Source organism: Cylas formicarius, unplaced genomic scaffold, assembly GCF_029955315.1.
Source record: "Cylas formicarius isolate icCylForm1 unplaced genomic scaffold, icCylForm1.1 PGA_scaffold_10__41_contigs__length_53128322, whole genome shotgun sequence".
NCBI lineage: Eukaryota > Metazoa > Arthropoda > Insecta > Coleoptera > Brentidae > Cylas > Cylas formicarius.
This window is the reverse complement of record NW_026844214.1, coordinates 47732316-47757041: the sequence shown is the minus strand read 5'-3', so window position 1 is coordinate 47757041 and position 24726 is coordinate 47732316. Positions and strand designations below refer to the sequence as shown.

At 32.0% G+C, this 24726-nt stretch overlaps 1 protein-coding gene across 3 annotated transcripts in view; it reads right to left on the bottom strand.

Annotated features, from left to right (window-relative positions):
- Positions 1-1339: 1339 nt before the first annotated feature.
- The window catches only part of LOC132696374 (semaphorin-1A), a 785898-nt gene continuing 762511 nt past the window's right edge, over positions 1340-24726 (bottom strand). For 2 of the 3 annotated variants that reach the window (XM_060661169.1, XM_060661187.1), the window contains 6 exons: positions 22460-22542; positions 20372-20603; positions 18886-19166; positions 16913-17123; positions 13865-14093; positions 1340-7013 (listed from right to left, as the gene is read on the bottom strand). In XM_060661169.1, the coding sequence (XP_060517152.1) occupies positions 6939-7013; positions 13865-14093; positions 16913-17123; positions 18886-19166; positions 20372-20603; positions 22460-22542 (1111 nt within the window). In that variant the 3' untranslated portion in view covers positions 1340-6938. The remainder of the gene's footprint in view (positions 7014-13864; positions 14094-16912; positions 17124-18885; positions 19167-20371; positions 20604-22459; positions 22543-24726) is intronic. The other variant, XM_060661178.1, reaches the window with a different exon arrangement.

Here is a 24726-nt window from a genome sequence, read left to right as displayed (position 1 = left end):
AAATATTAAAATAATATCAATTCTATATACTTAACGTGCTTTTTCGAGTATATTTTTTTCCAATCGCTTAGCTTTTATTGAATCAGTTCAATGTTGACAAGTCTGATAATCACCACTTAAAAATTTCGAACTGGATGAAGATTGCTGGATTACGAGTAAATTCAGGGTAACCAAAATTAAGATTGATGTTCTATGATTATGCATCGACAAAAGTCGATAATGGGTGAACTCCCCTGATTAACTTGCCTAAACACAGTAATTCACTAAAAAGACGATAATCTTCCTATTTCATTTTGATAATCTGTTAAGTAACCATCCAGGGACACTCGCCCATTACCGACTTCCATCGAGGTGTGGAAATCTAATAACTAATAAAAGTGTAAGGAAATGTATGGTAATAACGAGAATCATCTGATTATGGCAACATCGTTGTTTTATTACAATATATGCTTTAGATTGGAATGTACAGTTCTTCACTTTGGGTGGGTTATTCTTAATATGTCAAGTTGGCAATCTAATTAATGCATAAACATACCGATTCTCTATCTACATTGCTATGATTATGTTTTAAGAACGATATCGTTAAAACCTTAAATGAGAGCTAGCAAGTGTGTATAACCCATAATTTAAACGAATAAATTTGAGAAACCAAAATTACTTTTCTTTATCTAAATTATTAGCTCCTGTTAGGCAAACTACCCAGGGACATTCGCTCATTACCCACTTGCGTTGAGGAGTAAATCTTATATCTTGTAACTAATATAAAGGGTGTCGAGAAAGATATGGCTGTGACACAAGGGAGATAGCAACAATCGTGGTTATATTACAATAGATGCGGTAAGTTTGCGTGTTTAGTTCTTTGGTTCGGTTAGGGCATGAATGAAAATGTCGAGCTGTCAATCAATTTAAACACAATCAGATCGATTCGATTTTTTCATCGTTATGATTATAATTTAAGAATTATTTTAATATTATATTGTTAAAACCTTATAGGACGCCAATCCTCCTTGTCTTCCTCTGTCCCTTAGCCCTCGAAAGGATAGGGTGATGTTGTGAAATTCGGTTTATGACCATTGTTTATGGATGCATAAAATGGTATAGCTTTTCCTTCATATTATCCAATAACGGTGATGAAATAACACAAACTCAACGTCATCTGAAGTGGCAAGTGAGAAAGAAGACAATCTTCTTTTAATTTTGTAGTCTGATCAACGTTTTATGTCATTTTTTTTAAATATTGAACTTACAGGATTGCGTCATCCGACCTAAGGTAACAAATCAAAAAATAAGCACATTTTCTTATATATCTTTAATTTCTATTTAAAGAATACATTGTTTTCTAAGTTTATTATTAAATGGTTTTCGCCATACATTTTGTCCAAAACGATGTAATATACATGATGTACATTAAAAAAATTTACAAAACCTTAAGCATATACAATATACTTCTTAGAAGTCAAACGAATAAACGAGCGTCTATACAAACACTGAGTAGGTATAAAAAATCAGTTTCGGACAAATTGTATATTTTTGTTTTAATCATCAATATATATAGTACATCTGCGAAAGGCTTAATTTTATAATTACAACTAACAATCGCAGCACTGTCTTTAGAAACTATATTTAGAATTGTTAATAATTTTTTCTTACTCGTAGATACTCTAAGATATATTGACAATTTTTTTTTAATAATAATATTTCAAGATAATAAGCAAGTTTTAAATATCTTGTTTCTTTATTTTAATATGGAATGTTTAAATATATATAACTTGTCGCATGTTGTAACGATGTTTATAATATTATCAAATATGCTAAAGGCGTTCTTAGGCAAACATCCAGTCGAGTAAAACTGGAATCGGTACGATACATACAATATGCAAATACTTAGAGACTACATACCGAACTATCTGGTAATCTAATGTTAATATATACTTTGACATAATAATCGATATCTTTAAAAATCCGATCACGGGTAAATTGTTTCAATTTTTTTTCCCGAAAAAATTACTGCCTTCGCGTTATCATATAGAAGCAAGATATAGTACGGTCGTCGAATATTGAAAACTCCAATAATCCCTCACTTTTCCAAATACAGTGACGGCAAACTAATTGACACCGATAATTGTAATTGTTGGTAACAAGAAATTTGATCCAGATAATCCTCATTCGAATTTCTACAGATACAAATAATTTAGGTTCGCAAAAGGGTTGTAACGAAAATGAATGACAAATTATTATCAATCATTCAAAATATTACAGAAGTGAATAATCGTTCCAAAAAAGCTCATTTCATAGAATTTCTAAATCAGCAAATGACATTTGGAAAGAAGTTGTTGTTGAAAATCCAAGAGAACCTTATTCGAAGCCTTCGCAATTGTTTATATGAGGCACAACTCTTTGGCAGGGCTTCGAGGAAGAAGCCTCATCTTACTTGGAACATCCAACAATGGAAGCAGGTATTATGTACAGATGAATCCCACGTAAATAAATTTGGTTCTGATGGTAAGCGTTTTATTTGCTGTTCACCAAATTAAGAATATGAAAACTATGAAAATCTTGAAATTTGGAGGTGATTGTATCATGGTATGGAATTGTGTTGGTCCACTTTACAGAATGACTGGTACTGGTACATTAACATACTTTGGAAATCCCAGCACCACAACGATCCCTAGCATTTTGCTATGAGGGTCACCGCCTCGCTACCGGATAATTATTTAGATGTCTGACAATGTCCATCTTGTAGCCCAGACCTTAACACAATAGAAAATCTATGTGAAAGTTAAGTTCAAACGACTCTTCGAGGTTATAGGACAAGCTTGGATCCACATTTCACTAGATATTTGCAGAATAGAGAGAATTAATGACAACCAAATAGTAGATTGAGGTAAAATCTTAAGTGTTTTTATATGCTAACTAAAAATACGTTTCCAATTAGTTTGCGGTTTAAACTTATGATTGTGCTTAATGTGAAATATAATAATATTAGAATTAATAAAATTATCGTAAGCCATCGTTCCCAATTAGTTTCCCGTCACTGTAGGGATAAATAAATTTCAAAATTGTACTCGAAACGGAAATAGTAACAGACAAAAAAGTTTAATAAAAACGCGGGTTGCTTTGACAGAGGATTTATCCTACACATCTAAGTATAAAAAGTACTGTGATTTCAAAATGTTATACTTATTAAAATATCGGACTTGACTAGTTCTACTATAATAATCGAAAACTGCTAAAATTAGAACTTTAAAATATTATCTACAACTTTGTACAAATATATGAAAGTGTGGTTCGCAATATCATAACTGCATCCCTAACTGAATTGAGTTGATTTCAGAGCAAACGCAAAACTTTTCGTCAGCATTCGTATAATAATAATAATAAACCAGCTTATATCGAAATTTCAAAATTTACTCGTATTTGCATTGCCTTCAAAATTTGATAGAAAATTTCGTACCATCACTTTTATTTTCTCTTAAAACAAAAAACTAGATAGGATTCGACAAGCTATAGAAATTTAAGCATTCACCATGTCAAAAACTTTATCTTAAACTGTGAGTGAATATATTTCAAAAAATAAAGACAATGCAAATAACTTTGTGCTATAAGATCCAATCTACTCATCTATTCCATACACTATCTGAATTGGAAAAATATTTACTCTATACGTAGAAAACTTCTAAAGAATATAATTTTGGAATGTGTATGGAAACCGGGATAAAATAGTACAGTAGGCTGTATAGTTTCATAACGGGCGTGAGCTTTACCGAAAACTTCTCAAGCCCTATAGATGGCGCCAAGCACCAAATAATTGACTTTGGTGCTTACCAAGAACAAAGGAAGTCTAAAAATCTTCTTTTTTTTGTACTGTTTCAAACAATATCCCAAACTAAATTCGCGGACATTTAGTCGCTACATACTGGACACGGAGTATTATTTATCTCAGTCTTATGTACATTACGGTAGCAAAATAAATAATAATAATAATAATAATAATAATAGTCGTAAAAGCTTTTTGTCGGGAACATTTCTAGAGAGGCCGAAACTCAGGGTAAAGCTAGCTCTATAAAATATGGAAACGCTCTCGTAACAAAGACGGTATACAGTCGAAACAACTCCATAGCTAAAGAATATATACGATCTAATCACAATGGCGCTAAATTATAACAATCTATCTTTATACGGTAATCTTATCTAACACATCGATAAGAAGCACTTATTAATCTTGAGATTACTTCCCGGGGAGAACCTAACACGCTCCCTAGTTATCTAATCTAAATGCACCCTCTAATTTTGAATTGTTGAATTACAGCTAAAATCTCTATAACCTAATTTTGGAAAGTCACTTATTATTTATTTACTTTTCAGTTTTCGTCTATGCAGATGTCGTTGCCGGCACTTAATATCGTGCATTAAAATGGGAATGTTTCGTAGTTAAGGTTGGCGACAACTTGTTCACAACCACTTTGCGATTTCACTTTTTGTTAGAAATGTACATATTCATTTTATTTTTGGGGGTATACAGGTAACTCCTTCTGGATTACCATTGGAAGACGAGTTGAAGAATGCCAGTATAAAAAGTCAATACGGTTCGACCGAAATCAAATGTGCTCGGAGAACCGTTAGGAAAATAGGTTTTATTAAAAACAACCTTATTTTCATTATCTGGGGCTTTCGTTCTCTCTTCGCAGCTTTCAAATGAAAATCACATTAAACAAAATAGAAATAAACAGCAAAAATGTTTTAAGTTTTAATTAAGAATATGCTATGTACCTATTTGGCTTCACGATAATGTAACAACTAGGTCCAGTTCTTTGCCAATTTGTTTCAAATGTCTGAGTTTCCTTCATAACATCATAACTTTTAATCATTGTAGACGAAGCTTATAACTTTCAAGTTATTAGGTTGGGATTGTCGAAGAGCCTCCTCAGATCGTAGGCAAAAAATATTCAAATATTTTTCGTATATCACAATGTCTCATACAGAGACACTAATAGAGAAACGATTATAAAAATAGTCGCAAAAATCCAGCCCAAACCAAAATCGATTCTGTCCTTGGTTCTCCATGTTGGCAGCAAAATTAACACAACAAACAAAATTTTATGTTGGTCGGAATAATAGAACGTTAACGGCATTATATCCCGGGAGCACCTTTGAAATATTAAATAACAATTTTTTTTCTGCGATTGCAGTCAACTACCTAACCAAAACTAACCTTAAACCATTTTATAGTAATCTCAAAAGTTTTGTTGTGTTTTAAGAATCTTATAATGTATTTTTCTGCAAAAACTTGTCAACATTTTATACTTTAAGCATTTTAAGGTGTGGCTTGTTTAAAAATTGCTGTACAATAAGAGAAATGGTGTGATCAAGCGGTTAAGGTAAATTTCAAACTTTTGATGTTTTTTCGCGAAAATTGCTTTACAAACTGCGTTTTTTGTCGTTGTTTACTACTTCAAAGGTGTTTTTTTCCGGTAATATAAAAATTTCGAAAAATTTGAAATTGAAGCTATAGAACCGAATCAGAAAAGCAATAAAAAAATTGCCTAATGTAAAATCAATTAACCCATACTTTTATAGAATTTTCGCTAGATCCCCCTGCATCTAACCGGCTGATGTAATCGTGCCAAACGAAAGCGAGTAAACTGTTTATTTAATATTTACACGTTTATTATTATGCGTTGTGTGCTTTTAGTTATTTGCAGATAACCCCCTGTCAAAAATATACCTTTCCATGACGCAGCGAACCCTACTGTATAAGGCGAGGCACTATCACCATCAAAAGCAATGTTACTGCGGGTGTTTACAACAAACTGCAAAGTATAGTCTCCCCTTAACTAATACATGGTGTTTGATGTGCAAGGTATGGAAAATATATTCCATATTTGTTCACGTTTTTTTATATTCAATATTCAATAATTAAATTGCGATTATTTAACTGTTGATTTAATTGTAATGTTTAAATAAGATTTTTTATGGCTTTTTTAAAGGCTTTTACTAAGTACTAAATCAAGATGTCGAAAATGTAATTTATTTTTCAATGAAAATAAATAAAAAATCATTTACTTTTTTTTTATTTCAAGACTGTGAACACCAAAATAAAGCGGTTGCGGATCTGTATCGATATAAACCATTTTTTTTCTGGTAAATTACCCAAGGAATCGCGCCTTTAAGGATCAGCATCTTATTATGAACCCTCGTATGAACCACTCTGTACTTAATTAAGAGATGCGTGAAATCTAGTGTACCAATGTTGGGTGGTGATTTGTCTGTTGATGCTAATGATGATTTGCAAAATCTATTATCGAGTTCCTGCTGAGTTAATTATAGACAGTAGGATCCGGTGCGTCAGGAAAAAGTATGTTTGTGAAAGGAAGTTGTGAGGAGGAAGTAACTTTAGCAAGCAACCACACGCAGTAATCAATTATAAAATAATTGTTTGGCACGATGTTTTAAATCGAGACATTGAAACAGAATAGTATTAAGTTAACTTTCATGTAATTTTCCCCTCACTTACCCGTGAAGCAAGGGTAGCAAATTAGAAGATCCCTTTTCGAAGCTTCGTCTTTCAATTTGTAGATGGCGCTGACAATAACGAGCCCTCTGCGTCTATTAAACTCAGTAAACTGATAAATATTGTACAAAATGGCGGGGACCCCACGTTATAACGACATTAAATGCCGGTTCCAACAAGTAGGTAATCAGTACATCCGGTGGTAAAGGTGAAACGGCGGCTAAGCCCGGTAGATAAACGAGGCAGTGTTGGGGGGCGTGGGCGACGGAGACGAGGAGGGCGGCGACGGGGAGCTGGAGGAGCCGCTGCTAGTCGGCAAGGCGCTGTGGCCCTGCTGCTGGGGATGATGGTGGTGGTGGTGATGGTGATGGGGCGGCCGACTCAGGCTGCTGCGCGGTACGCCCACTGCGCCCTCCTCGCTGTTTTCTCAGAGATACACCTTCTTCACGCTGCGCGTGGTGGCGAATCCGTCTCCGCGCCGAAAATTATCGCCCTGTAACAACTGCGTTGATGTTTGGGGGTATTTTGATGTCGGCCGAGTGAGAGAATACCGGCCCGAGTATTTCGGGTTGATACTAGTTTTACAGTGACAATTTCTTGATCGAAGAGGTTCAAGAACACGGGTGCTAACTTGGTACAGTGTTAGATTGAATACTAAAATCAATGAAAAATCAAGGTTATGTTGTTATTGTAAACCAATAAACGCGCGTATCTAACCAATTTTTTACAATAAACCCTAAAACGTCACCAAACTTATGGTGGATGCACGCGAGCATCGATTAACCAAACATTAAAATTAATAAATTAATGGCGTTTGCTCACTTCTCAAGTTGTTCTTGATGGTGAATAATGAAACAAAACTTTTTCGATTGCGGGGGAAAATGGAGTAAGTGAACGGCCAAAGATAAAATATTTTAAATTTTAATTTTAACAATTGGTGTGGAGGGTGTATAACCCTGCGACCTTGTAATATTTACAAGCTCAATATATCTCCACAATCATGTTGAAAAATTACGCAATCCCTCTTATATATAATATTTTTGTAGTTTAAATAAGGTTTTCCAGAAAAAGAAAAGGTAAGTTAATTTAGATATATATTTATATAGTATTTATAGACTCTGGCGTAAAATTTTTAATAAATTAAAAATATGTGACCGGAAATTAGGCCCACTCGTTTGTTTCCTTATTTAGTAAACTTAAATAAAATTCAATCTAAATAAAACACATGGCTAACCACAGTTCTGTCCACTTCTTCTTTCTCATAAAGCGAATCGTTTCCGCCACAGATAAAATGTTTATCATTTTTGTTTTCTAAAATAGGTTTTAGGTTATAACTAAGCAAGGTGGTGCGGGCAAGTTGACGGTAATATGGTTTGCTCTTTTCAGATGGTGAGGAACTACATTAAAAAACTCAGTGGCCCAGTTGGTCAGAAGGCAGCCTTATGGCAGCTTTATATGTTCAACATGACAATCAATCTGTTAATTCCGCAAGCATCAAATATAATATTCCCGAAGCAACACTAGGAAGGTTTGTTAAGAAACAAAATAATTTGAAAGATCTTCCAACCAATCGTTCCTTACTGATGTTCATTTTGCTACTTCAAATTCAGTGAACGCTAAGTTCTTCGAAAACACGCGATGATAATTCAAATGTCTCGAGTGACAAGAAGCCCCATTATTAACGAAGAAAATGAAACAGCATTATAGAACTGACGCTGGATCCAGTCGATGTCAATCAAAAAAAGGAGAAATATCTAAAATCGTAAAAGAAACTTTTGTAGAAGTAATTTTTAAAATAAAATGAAGCCAAAAGAATGACATCTTAGAATGTTTTAAAACAAAACTTTTTGAAGCAGATCTCAACATTGCAGTCGATTCAAACTGCACAAATTTTTACTCAAGCTTTGCACTCTCTGATCTACCACACAACAATTTAAATTGGCACTTGTCAATGACCATTTTAAGAATTATCGCACAATTAAAATTGTAACATTAACACTAATCAATTTGAAATAATATACCACCTTCTATTTACTTGCCCGATGTATAATGTTCTTAACGCTTTAAAAAAATTATGATAAACAATAAATAATATCGTCGATATTTTTATTGGGATTCCCCTAATGGCAAGATGTGATTTGAAACATTTTGATCGAATTTGACTGGTCAAATAAGAAATGGCCAAATGACCAGCGCATCGCTAGTGACTAGTCATCTGACACCTACATGTTCGCCATTTTACCCTATTATGGACCAAGTGGTAAGAAATATTTTTTAAAGTTTTTACTAATTTTTATTTTATTTTATGTAAGTTCTAAAATTTCCCTAATTAAACTAAATAGGATCATTTTACAATATGTTTATACACTATTTGCCTTTAGGTCGGCAACTTGCTGCAATCTCCACTACGATTTTTGGGGTTATTGATTTCATGTAAAAAATTAAAAAGTAATTAAAGTAAGAAAGGTGACTAAATTTTTAATGTTAATTTACTAAAGATCCACTTAATTTTTTACTCTAAATTTCAAACTAACGTTAATGGATGCCTGCACGAAGTATCTCGAGTTTATCTTGTGTTTATAGCCTCTCGAGGTTTTTTTTGAAATACTCAAAAACATCACAAGAACGTTTAAGGTCTTTTTAAAACTTTTTTTGAACCAAGTTTAACTCTTCCGACTCCCCCGCAACGAAGTTAGGCAGTAAAAAATTATTAGCGGCAAGGGCAGCGTTTCTTAATTCCTGTATAATTTTTATTTTCCCATACAAATAAGGACTATTATGAATAAACACTATCCCAAAACACCAAAACAGGCAACAAAGTCAAACATAACCTCTAAATACCATGGGGTGGCCGAACTATTAAATGACATTTGGACGAAGCTTGTTTCCATTATAAAACTAGTATAATTTGTAAAGAACTTCTCGAATTTATTCTCAGTGTAAAACTAGTATACGAAGAAGTTTGCATTACAGTTTGGTTGATTCTAACAGATACATATATGTAGTTGGACTGTTATAATATTGATACAATGAAGATGGTACAGTCTAGCACACAATAAATGGTCACGACTTGCCTGGCCTATCATAAACCTGTCAGAGCTAAACTGTTGATTTACAGGATATTACAGCTGAATTTTTTATGCCTTGCCATTTGCTAGGAATGGCAGATGTGAAGCTGTTGAAGATGTTGAATACCTATCGGTATCAGATTTTTTATGAGGCTTCATAAAAAATAAAATTTACCTCAGCCAAACATTTGGACAACATTTACAACATTATTAAAGCTTTGTCATTATAATTTATAATTTTCTTAGGTTTCTAATGATATCTGAATCCAAAAATTTAACTTTAATGAAAAAGAAACAAAAATAAAAATATTCTATGAGTCCTCTCCACGCTTATAAGACCAGAACCCGGCTGAGTATTTACCATTTCAGCAATTTGGAAAAGTTTAAATAAATTATTACAAAAATTAATTAATTAATAAAAATCAATCAATTGAATAGCTTGAATATGAAAAAATATATTACCACTCGGGGTTCGATTTTGGTTTTTTAAAGACTGATCGCATTATTTTATCTACAATTAATAACCCAGATCCACTATAAAAGCGTTTAAAATGTGACACCCTGTAGAGTGGATGTGATAGTATAGCGACATAAATTATATAGCAGAGTTTAAGGATTGGTATCACTATTGTTAACTTTTGCACTTGTTCAACTTCGATATTGAAATTGAAAAATTCTGCGAATGAAATAAGTTGTTCGTTCATGACATATTTATTCTATTATTTTTATTATTATAATTTTATATTATTTTTTCTATAGGGAGGGTAAGTTTTATGGATTGCCATTTGATTTCACATGCACCACAAATTTGATCGCACTGTACGTATTATGCAATAAAAAACAATATAGACAGGCCTAAATTATCAGAGAGGGAGAGAGACAGAGAAAAGCATGCGTTTCAAAAGTTTTTGAAACTATGTTTGTTCCCTAGAACTGATTATATTGATTTTTCATGCAATTTTTATGCAATTTATAATATATATATTAGTTTGGAATTAAAAGCTTGTGTGTTTTTAGATAATCTTATCACTTGGTGATCATACATAACAAACGAGTGAAAAATCTTTTCATTTTCAAAAATGATTAGTAAATCTGTAATACAGAAATTTTTTATATAAAAACACACAAATATAAACCAACTACTTTCGGGAAAGGCTATCGTCGTCCTAACATAACAATCTCGACAGAAGTGGAAACAGAAGAATTAGTAATAAGCTCTAGGTAATTACCTTGTCTAAATTAAGGGTATCTAATAACGCCCCACGACTGTTCATGAATGTGGAAAAAAATACTTTAAATATATATACAATATAACATTGTCCGCGTAAAAATATTTAAAAATTAATGCAATACGAGCCTGTCAACTGCAGAGTGAAACCCACATCTTCACGTGAGGTTTTAGCAATTCCATTTAAATTTTAAATAACTATACAGGGTGGCTCATAGTGGACGGATACAATTTTTAATGGTCAGCAGCACCAAATCGAAGAAATTTACTGAACATCCTGTACATTGTAGTGCGTAGGGTTTAAAATTCAAAATTATTGGCTATTCCCAGCGAATTTAGTTGTTATTTAAATTAAAAGTTCGATTTTTCCAGGTGGGTTTTTGGTAAGTAACACCCCCTATATATACAGTAGTGAGTCGATAATGCTGACCAATCAGGATTAATTCAGATTAATAAAAAAATCGGATTACAATCACTTCTTGCATTTCTGTTAAAATAAGTACACTTTATTTTCAAAAAATAAAGTGTTTATAATGTCTAAGTAAACCTATATTTGGTTACTTTATATTTAAAGTAACCCTTATTACCCATGCTTTTTTACGTGGCTGTCAAATATCAAATTATACGAATAAACGAACCTCTACTGTATTTTTATATTCTCGAATTTTTCTTCTTTCTCACTTATAACGAACATTAATTTTCGAGTCCAATTAAATCTGATTTAATAAAAAAATGTTGAGTAATAAGAGTATGTAGAATGCATTCCAAAGCTTCGAACATTAATAAAACAGATTTTGTTTAATAAAGTTAAATGGTCTGTGGCTCGATGGTAGAATTAAGTTGATATTTCCTTTTGGAATAAATCTATTAAATTTTCTTTAGTCAAATTTTTACCACGCCAAAATCTCTATCATCATCAACTAACCATGGTAACTGGAAAGTATTAAAAAATGGAGTTAGATTACTTTCAAAATAAACGGCTCGTATACAATGTTTTCGAAAGCTCTTCTCAAATGGGAAAATTTTTAATAATTATCTTCACGAAGAAAAGTGTATCTTCCTTGTTAAGAAAAAAAACTGATCGTCTTTAAAACTAATTAAACTCCAAAACTACAGTCGTAAAGACGTGCGGAAAAACAAACTTGAGAACTTTTCGCCATTTTCGTAACCACCATCATTTAAGCAAAACGTTTTCTGAAATTTTTACTGGAAGATATTTAATGTATACCAAGGTAGGTAAAAAATAACAGTAACTAATAAATGCAAAATAAACTCATCGAAAGGCTGCCTTATAGGGGACATCTATTCCAATTTTGGGGTGCCACAAGGTTCAGCTTTTGACCCTCTTATGTGCTTAATCTAAAAAACACTGGTTGCATCTCAAGATATTTTTGATATATTTGCTGACGATATAGTGCCTGTGTATAGCACATATTTACATATCAGAGATTGGTTATTGTGTAATAAGTTAAAAATGAAATTTATGTTGTTTAAATAGAAATATATATTGATATTCTGTGGTCGATGTTAAGGACGTAGTTTATGTAATGTTGGTTGTGTTATTTCTGGAGACGACCAATATTGTACAGTTTTAGGAAAATTTAAACGGGAAGTACAATCGCTGCTATGAGCCACCCGGTCATCTTACATTGTACAGGGGTGATCCATTATCAATGTTACCCCCACCCTCCTCTAATTTTTTTATTTTACATTTTTAAAAAAAAAAGTTGTAAGGCTTAATGTATGAAAGAGCATAGTATATCAAAGTTATATTTTTCTAAATTGGAAGCCCTGTATTTTTTGAATCAAGGTCACAATCAATCCAAAATAAATTGTTCAAAATTTGCCAAAAATACTGTTTTCATCTGACAAAAAAAATCGAAATACCAAACGCGGAAATGCACAAGGGCATACCATACCAAATGACATTCAAGCCCACTTACACAATATTCCAAATAAACAAAACTTTGGAGAGAAAAACTAGGCAGTATGTTTTAAATTCTAAGAATTAAATATCGTTTTGTATTACTTAGGTAGTTTGTTAAACAATTTGTTTAGCCAAATAAATTAATAAAACATTTTAAAGTTTTTTTGAAAATTGATATGCGAAGATGTTATCCATATTCAGCAGAGTTTTGGAAAAATGTTCAGGTACTTTTTCGCTTTCTCAGTATTTGACTGAGGTTATTTTCCCAGGGATTAGTCTTTTATAGACAACACTCAACAATGATCAACGGTTTTTTCATAAAAGTTTACGGACTGCCGAAAAATATTTAAAGGTTTAACGTTCTGGGCGTCCATCCTTAATCGTTTGGTGTGGAGAGAGATTTTTCGTGATAAAATTAAATACCTGGAGTTTTTGAACATGCAGAATTGTCAGATTTCACGATCTTTGAATCTTTCTTAGCACATACCTTGAACGGGCAGTTGTTACGTGAGATAGCCCAGATGTTAGTCTTTCTGATACTTTTTGTGGGAATATTTAATGAACAAAAATTTTTTTTGCCTGCATGACAATATATATGACATTAAAGAACTAATTAGCAGTGAAATAAATAGTGTTATTCATTTGCATGCGAATTAAACTAACCAAAAATGTGTATTCAGGAAAATGGAGGACATTTTCAACATTTAGAGCAATTTTCATAATCAATACATTTGTATTATTTATATATTTTTTATATAATATAAGCGCTGACCGTATTTACATTGTTGTCATTTTTTTATATGTGACGATGATATTTCGAAGTTCTTGTAAATTGAAAACATTATTCCTTCATCAGTTTTGGAAGCATAATGATACTAATAAATGAAATAGTAAAAATAGTAAACGTAAAAAATAACTATAAATTGTTATATACTTTTCAAATAAGCGTAAGGGAGATTCTTCTTTATGAAATGATACACAGGGCTTCCAATTTGAAAAAAATATAACTTTGGCACACCTTTTTTTTTGTAAAGTGTAAAATAAAAAGTTAGGAGGGGTAACATTTATAATGGATCACTAAATACCTTAGAATATTCGAAATAATTAAAAAAAAAACGTCACATCAGTACCTGATGGGAACGAAGTGTGCCAAAATTGTCTCTGCCTCTGTAATTGTCTCTGCCGTTGTAGCCGGTGTCCGTTTGGAATTGGAAGAGTGTCTCCGCGTTGTTCTGGTGCGGACCTTTCCTCAGGGTACTCTTTGGCGAGTGTATCTTCGGAGGGGGTTGCGGTACCAGCACGGGTTCCGCGTATGTCACTTCCTCTTGCGGCAGGAGTTTCGGCTCCGCCGTGATCCTGCTGCGGTTTAAAGAAATGATATAGAGGAGGTCGCAAAATAATTAAAAAAAGAAATATACGTATCGCTTGAGATATACAACGTATGTGTATGTAACCCCACACCTGCCACCATATTCATATGTTCCATATTTTTTATTTCTATAGTAGCTTTTACAGCTAATTTTCAGTCAACTCAAGGAACCAAAGAGTAAATTGGTTTTATAATTGTTAGTGATTTATTTTACAAACCGATGCAACATACAGTAAAACTCACTTATTGCGTACATGCTTATTACGTATTTCTGATACAAAATACGAAATTTCCCGGTCCCATCCGCCGAAAATAGCAGTATAAAACTTAATAACTTTTAATATGTAAGTAGAAGTAATACAAAAGCTCGTATTTTAAGCGCATCTCTGGAAAGGGAGACATATTTACAGGAAACTATTTTTATAAATCGCCAAAAGCAACGTCAAATAATGGACTCTTTTACGAAGTAGTTTTTATTTTTATTTTTGTTTTAGCATGTACAATGTACATACATATGTACTTATCACACAAAAACATTTTTTAAAACAAAATAAATACTTTGTTATATCGTTTAAGCTTTCGTTTAAAATATTTAGTATATTCAAGAATTATTATTAAGTTCTCACCTGGTACGTTAGAAACTAGTTTTACTGTACTTATACAACAACAACAAACCAAAATAAATATTAATATATATTTGACTCTTTTCACTGGATTTCGGAATTATTGCACTATTTATTATTTATTCCGTTTTATTTAAAAATATAGTTTGATTCGAAGAAATCAATATTTTATATATTTTTTTGTTTTTATTCGTATCAGTTTCGAATACTAAGAACAAACTATAAACCTTTCATATAAAAACGTTTTTTCTATATCTCCAAATAAAAAAAAATTAAGAGGTGTTTTGAATTATTAGTAAATACCCTGGACATTTTAACTCTATTGTCCATTATGATCTCCGAAATTTGTGTAACCGTTACTAAATAAATAAATCAATTAATTTAATTTAATTGAAGAAACACCCTTTAGATTTTATTTGTATTGTCAGCTATTATATTGGAAATTTATAAATATATAAATTGTAAAAATGTTTAACTTTTGCTAAATAAATAAATAAAATTTCCAAAATAAAATATCAGAAAATCGACTGTTACCTGTTGAAGAAACACCTTGTATATTTTAGGTCTATCGTCAGTTTGATCTCCGAAATTTAGTATTATTATATTATGAGTCTGTTCAAAATTGTAAAAATGGTGTACCATTGCCAAATAAATAAAAAATCTGAAGAATAAAACGTCTGAAAATCGATTAGTAAAGTTTGTTCATAGACATAAGAGAGTGACTAACTGATACGAATTCAGGAAAGACCCGGACAAGCTGTAAGGATGAAATATGGAAGAACAGGTCCTTACTTTGCTTAGAATTTAATTATTTGGGGTTTTGTTAGGAAAGATACTAAACAATATTTATTTATTTATGTATGTATTTATGTTTAAATCTAAAATAAAATTACAAATTATTTTTATTACCTACTTAAATTACTTAAAGTTATTCACATAATATATCAGTATCACTATCGCTATCATCACCTGTTCTAATTATTATTTGCAATATAGATATGCGATTTTTCTGCTTTTTCTATATGTTTATTTAACAGAAATTTGCCCAACTTTGTGGAGGGATGTTAAAAACTTCGGTTTCTATAAGTTTGACATTGGAGTTAACACGGGGAAAACATTGTTACGACGAATGGTAGATTTCAGTGGGTGCCAAACATGTTCAATGGGAATAAATATACAGTGGTAAGGTGGTAAGGCCTTAAACCTGTATGCCCTATATTTTTTGCATAATTATCACATACGTATTCCTTTTGTGGGTTCAAGCTTTGTAGAACCTCAATTAATTGCTTTTTGGTATAATCTTCGTGAAAATAAATGTCGTTATTATACATGTAGTTTTGGATTGCTGCCTTTGTGTCGCACGAGGAAGGGGTTTTAGTCAACTGTCTACTGTGATAACTTGCATTGTCCATCACAATGACGCTCTTAGGACGAATGTTTGGAGCTAGTTTGTTTGTAAACCAACTTTCAAATAAATCAGCGGTGGTGTTTTCATGGTAATCCAGAGAAAAACCTTTAATATTTTTCGCAGACAGGGAAAGTCCATTTAGAATACAACCATCTTTAGAGCCAGCATGCAAAATAGTTATTCTTTTACCTCTTTTTGATGGCGCGTTTGTTTTACACTTATCAGTTGAGTCAACCCAACCCTTTTGCGGGTTTCATAAGTGTCGAACCAGGTTTCATCCAAGTAAATAATTGGCCTTTGTTGTTCTCTGTTAATCCTAATTTTTTCTAGATATTCCAGTCGCCATTTTGTCAATTCTCTAAAATCCATGTGTTGAATACACTTCCAGAAGATAGTTCTGCCACATTTAACACCGGTTTCATCTTTTTGTTCCACGTATAACTGGTAAATTTTTCTACATTTGGGCGGGAGCATCTTCTGAGTTACACTAGACTCGCACATATTTTGCATAATTCGCACACGATTCAACACACGCACACGCTGTATTACGCACGAAATAAGAATGCTTACTAATAAACTTAAACTAAGTAGTATACCAAACTAAAGAATATTAAACACAGGTAGGTATAAAATTATTTTCTATTACGGACCACAATTTTACCTGAATTTAAATTCCGAAACTTTAGGTAATAATCTTGTTGTATTGTATGTTAATGACCACTCTTGGACCCATTCAAAAGCAATTGGTCACATACTTACATCTATGAACAGACCATACCTGTTCATATTTTGACGCTGTTCGAAATATTCGTACTCGGTGTCCGGGTACGGCAGGTTGTCGTCTTCGTCTTTATGGCACTTTCTGCCGCAGAGGTAGCCGGCGATGAAACCGACGACTAAGGCGGACACGGCACCCGCCACCACTGCCATTATGAGCGTTTCGACGGAATATTGGTTCGGAAGAGCGTCTGTTGCGGTCACCGAGGGGCCTACGTAAAAGAATTAAACCGAAAGTTTGCAAGTAAACGCGTGAACGTCATTATTTCGGGACTAGAAAGCGGCAATAAGAATGGGACATCCTGTATATTTTTTGAAACAAATTAATTGCGCTTTTTATACCCTTTTTGAAAATTTTCAATAATAATGCGCATTACTTATATTGTCGAAATTATTACTATTTTATTATAAATTATAAATAACGAATTTTCAGCATTTGTCGCATTATTTTCGAATTCTTCTTTGGCTGCGTAGATTCCAGAATTCAGTGGCGTATCCAAATTTTTTTTAGAAAGTGTAAATTTTAAGGTACAAGCCAAATGTATTAGTAGAAAATATTTTAAAGGAAACGCCATGTATATGAAGCAATAACGAGAAACGGATGAACTATACAAAAATCTTTATTGTTATCAAAAAGGAATAGATATTATTGATTAACTAACTCGCTAGTTAAGTCGGTTAAGAATCATAAAAAACTCGATATTACTGAATAGACTGAGTCACAGGAACAAGATTTTTTGGTTCTACGCATACTAAAATAAATAATAAGAAAGACTTAATAATAATAAAAAATGTAGGCCGTAATAAGTGCTAAATATAATAAAAAAATATTCCTGTGGCAGTTCATTGTGCTTAAAAAATGATATTTCCTAAAAATAGTCAACCTAGAATCTGAATTCTTGAAAAACTAGTGCTCAAAATTTTCAAAAATTGACTAAAATCGACTTAATATTAATAAAAGACATGTAATCAGCTAAATATAATAAAAAAAAAACAATTCTTGACAATTCAATATCTTTAAAAATGATATTTTCTAAAAATACACAACTTTGCGCCTAGTCAAAAGGGCAATAATTTATTATAGATCATATATTACTATTTATTTCTTTTATTTATTTATTACCGATTACAGAATATATTTTAGATAATATCTTAATAAATGTCTTAAACATCATTTTACCTTTTTAGCACTTCTACAACAAAGAGTCTAGTCAAAGAGTCTTTTTAATGGTTACTGGGAAAGTAGTGCTCAGATTTTTGAAACACCATGACATTAACGTTTTTGTAGATATAAAGTCAATTTTCACTGAGCTTTTCAGAAATAATAATTAAAATAATGTAAATATATATTAAAAAAATACATTAAACTTTTTTCATTATAGTGGCCACTTCATTTTCAATAAGGGTGTATGGGTAACTTCAAAACCTTGGGATAAGAGTTGTGTATTTAGATGCAACTACCAACATTAAATTATCAGAGGTGGACTAAGAAGTATTCTAGAAGCACCTCTTTAACAATCGCATTTCTTTCTTAAGAAATATATCTTCTTAACCACCGGAATTCACTTGTTGTGTCCACGGGGTGTGGCCATTTTAAACTACCACTATCAATATTCAAAATTATAATAGAACAACCCGTACTTTTCTACGTTTTTAAAAATTTATTTAAAAAAAAAGGGAGCTATAATTTATCTCAACTTTTTAAATGAAATGTGCATTGAACTGATTTAGACAATATTTTTTGCGAAAAGTTTTGCATGGTTTTCTTGAAATTAACGAGTTACGAAGAATCGGAATTTTCTCAATTTTCTGACTTAGCTGACACTCTCAATCCCATTGAAGTTTTATCCCTCTAAAAATATAGCTAGTAGCGAATATTAAGTTTTGCAGTAGCATTTTTGAAATTTGAGATAATGCAAAAAAAGAAGACAGTAATAATTCAAATATATAATCTGCCTAATCTGCTCTGCTTACCGGTATTTTCGTACGGTTTGTCCTGGATAATATTGATGATCTGACCGTCAGGCTGATCTTTATTTGGCATGTGATCCGAATTGAACTTCGGCTGATTCGAACTTAGACCGCCGACCGAGCCGGCGTCTTTGCTTTTTTGAGGCGGACAAGCGGTATGCTCGCCCGTCGAGACGCTTTGGAAGAAATAGCTTTCTTCGCCCCATCTACCGACGCCTCTGGAGCGACACTTGCCCTGCACTTTGTCCCAGGCGCAGTATGGATCTTGCAACGCTACGCATTCGCTAAAACAAAAGCGATCGTTCGAGTTATTATTATTATTAAAGCGGACTTTTTGCGACAAAACAAAAGTACAAAATTATATGAAGTATTTTAAAAGCTACTTTAAAAAAAATCATGTAATACGTATTATTTAAGTGCGCCACAAATGAAAAATTCTTTATGTTTAACATAAAGATTTTGCGTTTTAAATTAAACGCCGAGTTGTGCATAATGTTTCTTCAATAAACATGAAGTATAGGCCTAAAATATCAATCGGGATCGGGTGAAAGTGAAATTGAGAAGGAGGAAACCAGCAAATATTTCCCCGTATTTCCCGCATTTGCTCGTGTTAACCAAATATTTTCTCTTCTATTATTCTATGTTTCCTAAATATTTCCCGTATTTCCTTTTGTGAAATATTTAACACTAATGGAAACTGCCCAATGAAAAGTTCAGTAATATTTATTGAAAGTGAAAGTGAAGACGAGGAAACCAGCAACTAACCAAAATTTCGAAAATTATTATCTATATTTCACACAAATATTTCCCCGTATATCCCGATATTGTTTCGTATTTTCCTATATGTCTCTGAATTTCCTCGTATTATCCAAATATTTCCCCGTATTTCCCTGTATTAGTCCATATTGCTAAATATTTCCCGTATTTCCTTTTGTGAAATATTTAACACTAATGGAAACTGCCCAATGAAAAGTTCAGTAATATTTACTGAAAGTGAAAGTGAAGACGAGGAAACCAGCAACTAACCAAAATTTCGAAAAAAATGTTATCTATCTTCCCTATGTTCCTCCGTATTTCCCAATATTTCTTCGTATTTCCTCGTATTATCCAAATATTTGCCCGTGAAATATTTAACAATAATGCTGAATTATCAACAACCGGTGCAGGAGGAATCCAAAAGATTAGTAAATATAATACAATATTCTTTTGCTAGGTTTTTAAATAATTGACTACATGTAAAATGTGTAATATATGATTATTATATATATAAGTACTGTTTTTTTCTATAATATCTATATATATCTATAACCGTGAAATACCCGTGTATGTCGACTAAAATTAATCTAATATATCTGCAATCATTCGTGTAACAATGAGAAAACAAATGAATCGATAGCGCGAATTTTTACCTCCCCCCCCACCCATTCAATAAAGGACCAACATTTGCAAAATAGAAGAAGAAAAGCGAACTGAACGGGGAGAATCTTACCTGCAGCTGGAAATTTTATTGCTGTCGCATCTGTGCAATCTAAGCGATTGCACTTCCGTATCCGAGACCACTATCAATCTGCCTTCATCTTTGCCGCCGCCTTTCATTATTTTCAATCCGCGGACGGGAACGTGGACCGGGAATACTTGGATCTCCTCGACCACTACCGGTCGCACGCCATGTCTGGTTTCGGCCGACAGTCCGTTCACCGCTTTAATGATTTTACCGTTGTCTGCACAAACAAAAATCAAGAAATTATCCTCATAACGCTAAAAACGACATCAGCATCAGCACCCCGTATAAAAAACACACTCGATAACAGCAAACTTCATTTTCTTTTTGCGATTACGGGAAGACTAAAAAATGGTATTGTTTGGCATTTTTTATCTTTTATGTCACGAAATCTTGTTTAATATTCCAACTTATTTTCAACATACCCCGTATAAAAAATAAACCGATTTACTGCAAATAAACATCCATATGTATCGAAATATTAAATTTTATTTTGCTTGCTTGCTTTGCGGATAAAAACACACCGACTCGCAGCAAAAAAAAACAAACTCTATATGTATAGCAATATTTACATTGTATTTGGTTTTTGTAATTGTTATGGATCTAAAAATGTCTTAATTTTTAATTTTCTTTTATTTTTTGAACTTATATTTAATATTCCAACTTATTTTCAATACACCCCGTATAAAAAATAAATCATTTTACAGCAGATAAACATCCATTTGCATCGAAATATTAAATTTTAGTTTGCTTTTGCATTTTTCTTTATTTCACGAAGTTTGGTGTAACATTCCAACTTATTTTTTTAAACCCCGTATAAAAACACATTCACTTGCAGTAAACAAAAAGCAAACTCTATATCTATAGCAATATTACCTAGTATTTGGTTTTTGTAATTGTTATGGATCTAAAAATGGCCTAATTTTTCATTGTTTTCTTTTATTTTTCGAACTTTTGTTTAACTTATTTTTAAAACACCCCGTATAAAAACTAAATCGATTACATTAAATTTTAGTTTGCTTTTGTATTTTTTTTTTTCACGAAGTTTTGTTCAACATTCCAACTTATTTTTTAAAACCCCGTATAAAAAAACACACCGATTTGCAGCAAAAAAAAGCAAACACTATGTGTATAGCAATATTACATTGTATTTGGTTTTTGTAATTGTTATGTATCTAAAAATGTTTTCCTTTATTTTTCGAACTTTTGTTTAATATTCCAACTTATTTTCAACAAACTCGGTATAAAAAACATACCGATTTGCAGTAATAACAAATATCTGTATGGACTGAAATATTAAATTGTATTTTGTTTTTGCAATTATTATTGATCTAAAAATGGCCAAGTTTTTCATTATTATCTTTTATTTTTCGAACTTTTGTTTAATATTCCAATTAATTTCCGAAAAAATAAACCGATTTACAGCAAACAAACATTTAATATATCGTAATATTAAATTGTATTTTGTCACGTATAAAAAACACACTGATTTGCAGCAAAAAACAAACATCTATATGTATCAGAATATTAAATTGTATTTTTTAAAAATTGATATGAATTTAAAATTGGCATAGCATTTTTTTCTTTTATGTCACGAACTCTCGTTTAATATTTCAACTTATTTTTAATAAAGACCGTTTAGAAAACAGTTCGTTTATCGCTTTACTGGGTTTACCGTTGTCTGAGAAAACAATTAATAAATTGTCTTTATGACCCTCAAAACGGCATCAGTATTTTACTTTTTTTCTTTTTAATTTTCTTATTTCTAACAAAAACCGTATATAAAAACAGTTTGTTGTTGCAATACGTGGAAATATTAAATTGCATTTTTGTTTTCGCCATTACTATGGAGTCAAAAATGGCATAGTTTCGCATGTTTTTCTTTAATTTTTGGAACTCTTCTTTAATATTCTAACCTGTATGTAAATAACTTATCTTTATTTATTATTGTTTTTTACAAAATGTTGCATTGTATTAATTTTGGAACATTAATGGACTTTGTTTTTTAGAATTATTTTTCTGCAAAACAAAATTAAAAAAAAAAATATATATCCGTAAGTAAAATTTCAAACTTACCCGTTCCTATGAACAGTACGTCGTACGTCTTGCCCCCTGGAACTTTCACCTGGGGATCTACTGCTATTTGAGTAAATCTGTAGCTGAAAGAAAAATGTGCTTACAATATTGTTATCGCAATTTTTGCGTTCTGTTTTTTTCCCATAAACAGGGTGTTTGAAAAAAGTTCCCTTAAATGTTGGCCCGGAAATGCCTTACTTCCAAGATCGGACTAAAGCGGATTAAAGTCAATTTCAATAGTTCGCAAATATTATTGCCCTCACCCCTTAACCTCACTGTTTAATTTTTATTTAGTTAATCCCAAATCAGTCGCTTATCACTATAAACTGAAAAAAACTGGAAAATATCAAACAATTCAGTGAGAAGATATTTGAATTAATGTAAAAAAGATTATTTAAAAAGGAAACCTTAACACCGTGTGTCTTAGAAACCTACATTTATGGGAACTTCTTTCATAAAATGATCTGAGGAATCACCCTCTTAAATATTTTTTAAACACTACGTATATAGCTGAAATTTTGCTATAATAAAGAAAACCCTACGAAAATGGCGTCTTGTTACCGCTTTTAATTAAAAGTAGTTAACGTTAATACCGTCGGATATAGGAAACCGAGCGCTCATGAATTTTCTAGAACGCGAGAGCCCTCTGGAGAGAGAAATTTAATAATAAACTACCGGGTACAGCGGGCGGGATGACGCACAGTGTTTTATCAGATGCAAACCAAACATAAAAATAACCCATATACTACAAGAATACAAATAATGAAAATTGTATCTATATAATATTTAAAAACTTTAAATAATGCCGAATTCGCAAAGGTGTTTTTAGGTGTATTTTAGAAAAACCTTTATTTGTTTAGAATTGTTAATTTTTAAGTTAAATTAGTTTTGGTTAGATATAATTTTTTCTTTGGCATCTTTTGTAGTAACTAGAAAAGATGAAGGGTGGGTCAAAAAGATGATGTTGATATCAAGTTGCTTTTTTTTTTTAAATAGAACGGCTTTTTTTTAAACCCTTTTTCGAATTCTGCGTCAAATTTCACGCGTAATTATCTGTTACTTTTTATGACTAAAGGAATATAAAAAACAAATCTTTGATATGCATTCGTATTGAATTTGAATATGACTAAAACAGAGTCAGTTCTTTTCTCTTATAGGCAACCGGACAGGAATATTTTCATAATCTGAGACAGTGGTTGGTTCTATTCAGCAGAGTAAAGCAGTAAAATTTTTGGGTATAAACTAAGCTTTTAACCCACCTGGGGAAAATTATATCACATCAGTTACTAACAAAATAAATAGGTGCTCTTTTATGTTGTGTTGTTTTAAAAAAATACCTCTTCTTGTAGAGACCTCTTCAGGGAGCTAAAGATAACTACTATTATTATTAGATCCAATCAGCTAATAAATTGGGTTGACTCGCACCATGAGAAGCAGTCATGCAGTCATGTAATGCCTATTAAAATTTATAATCACTTGCCAGACTCTATTAGACTTATTAACAACGAAAGCAAATTTAAAAACTCACTAAAAACATATTAGTGAGTAAAACAACATACTCCTGGGAAGGGTTCTTTCAGAACAACTGGGAGAACGGGTGATTGCTGAGGGAATGTATAAGTGAACGAAATTTTAGATTTGGTTTCAACAGGATGGTGTTCCGCCCCATTTTGATCGACAAGAGTAGAATAGAATAGAATTTTATTGACTATGTTTGAAATTCTTTCAGCCTGTAAAAACAATCAGAAAAAATTTAATATATTTTTTCAAAATCTTTAAAATTATATTTTTTTATTTTATCAGGAAGACAGTTGTGAGTCTTGAAGTCCGGAGAGTTTTTCTTATATTAGGTTTATTTAAATTAAGGAATTTCAAGAATAGAATTTCTTAAGTGATGGTTGTGTAGATTTGAAGAGGAAGGCAAATCCATTTTTTGAATGAATTTCTAACAGAGTATAGTATAAATACAGACACGGCAGATAGGTAGGTGGTTATCCGCTCCAACTAATACATAAAGGCACTTTTTGCAGCTGTGCTGATACCCCATACAGTGACTCCATATGATAGTGTAGAGTGTCAAAACTAATAAATGATTTGAGCCGTCTCATCAAACATATAAGAGCCCAGAAATTTGCGCATAATGAACTTACACGTCGAGACCAACTCAAACTGTCGAATTTCATATATTCAGGTTCTTTACTGGCAAAAATGTAATTGTAACAATTTAAGCAAAAATTAAATTTCTGTTTTTTACTCTTTTGTTTCTA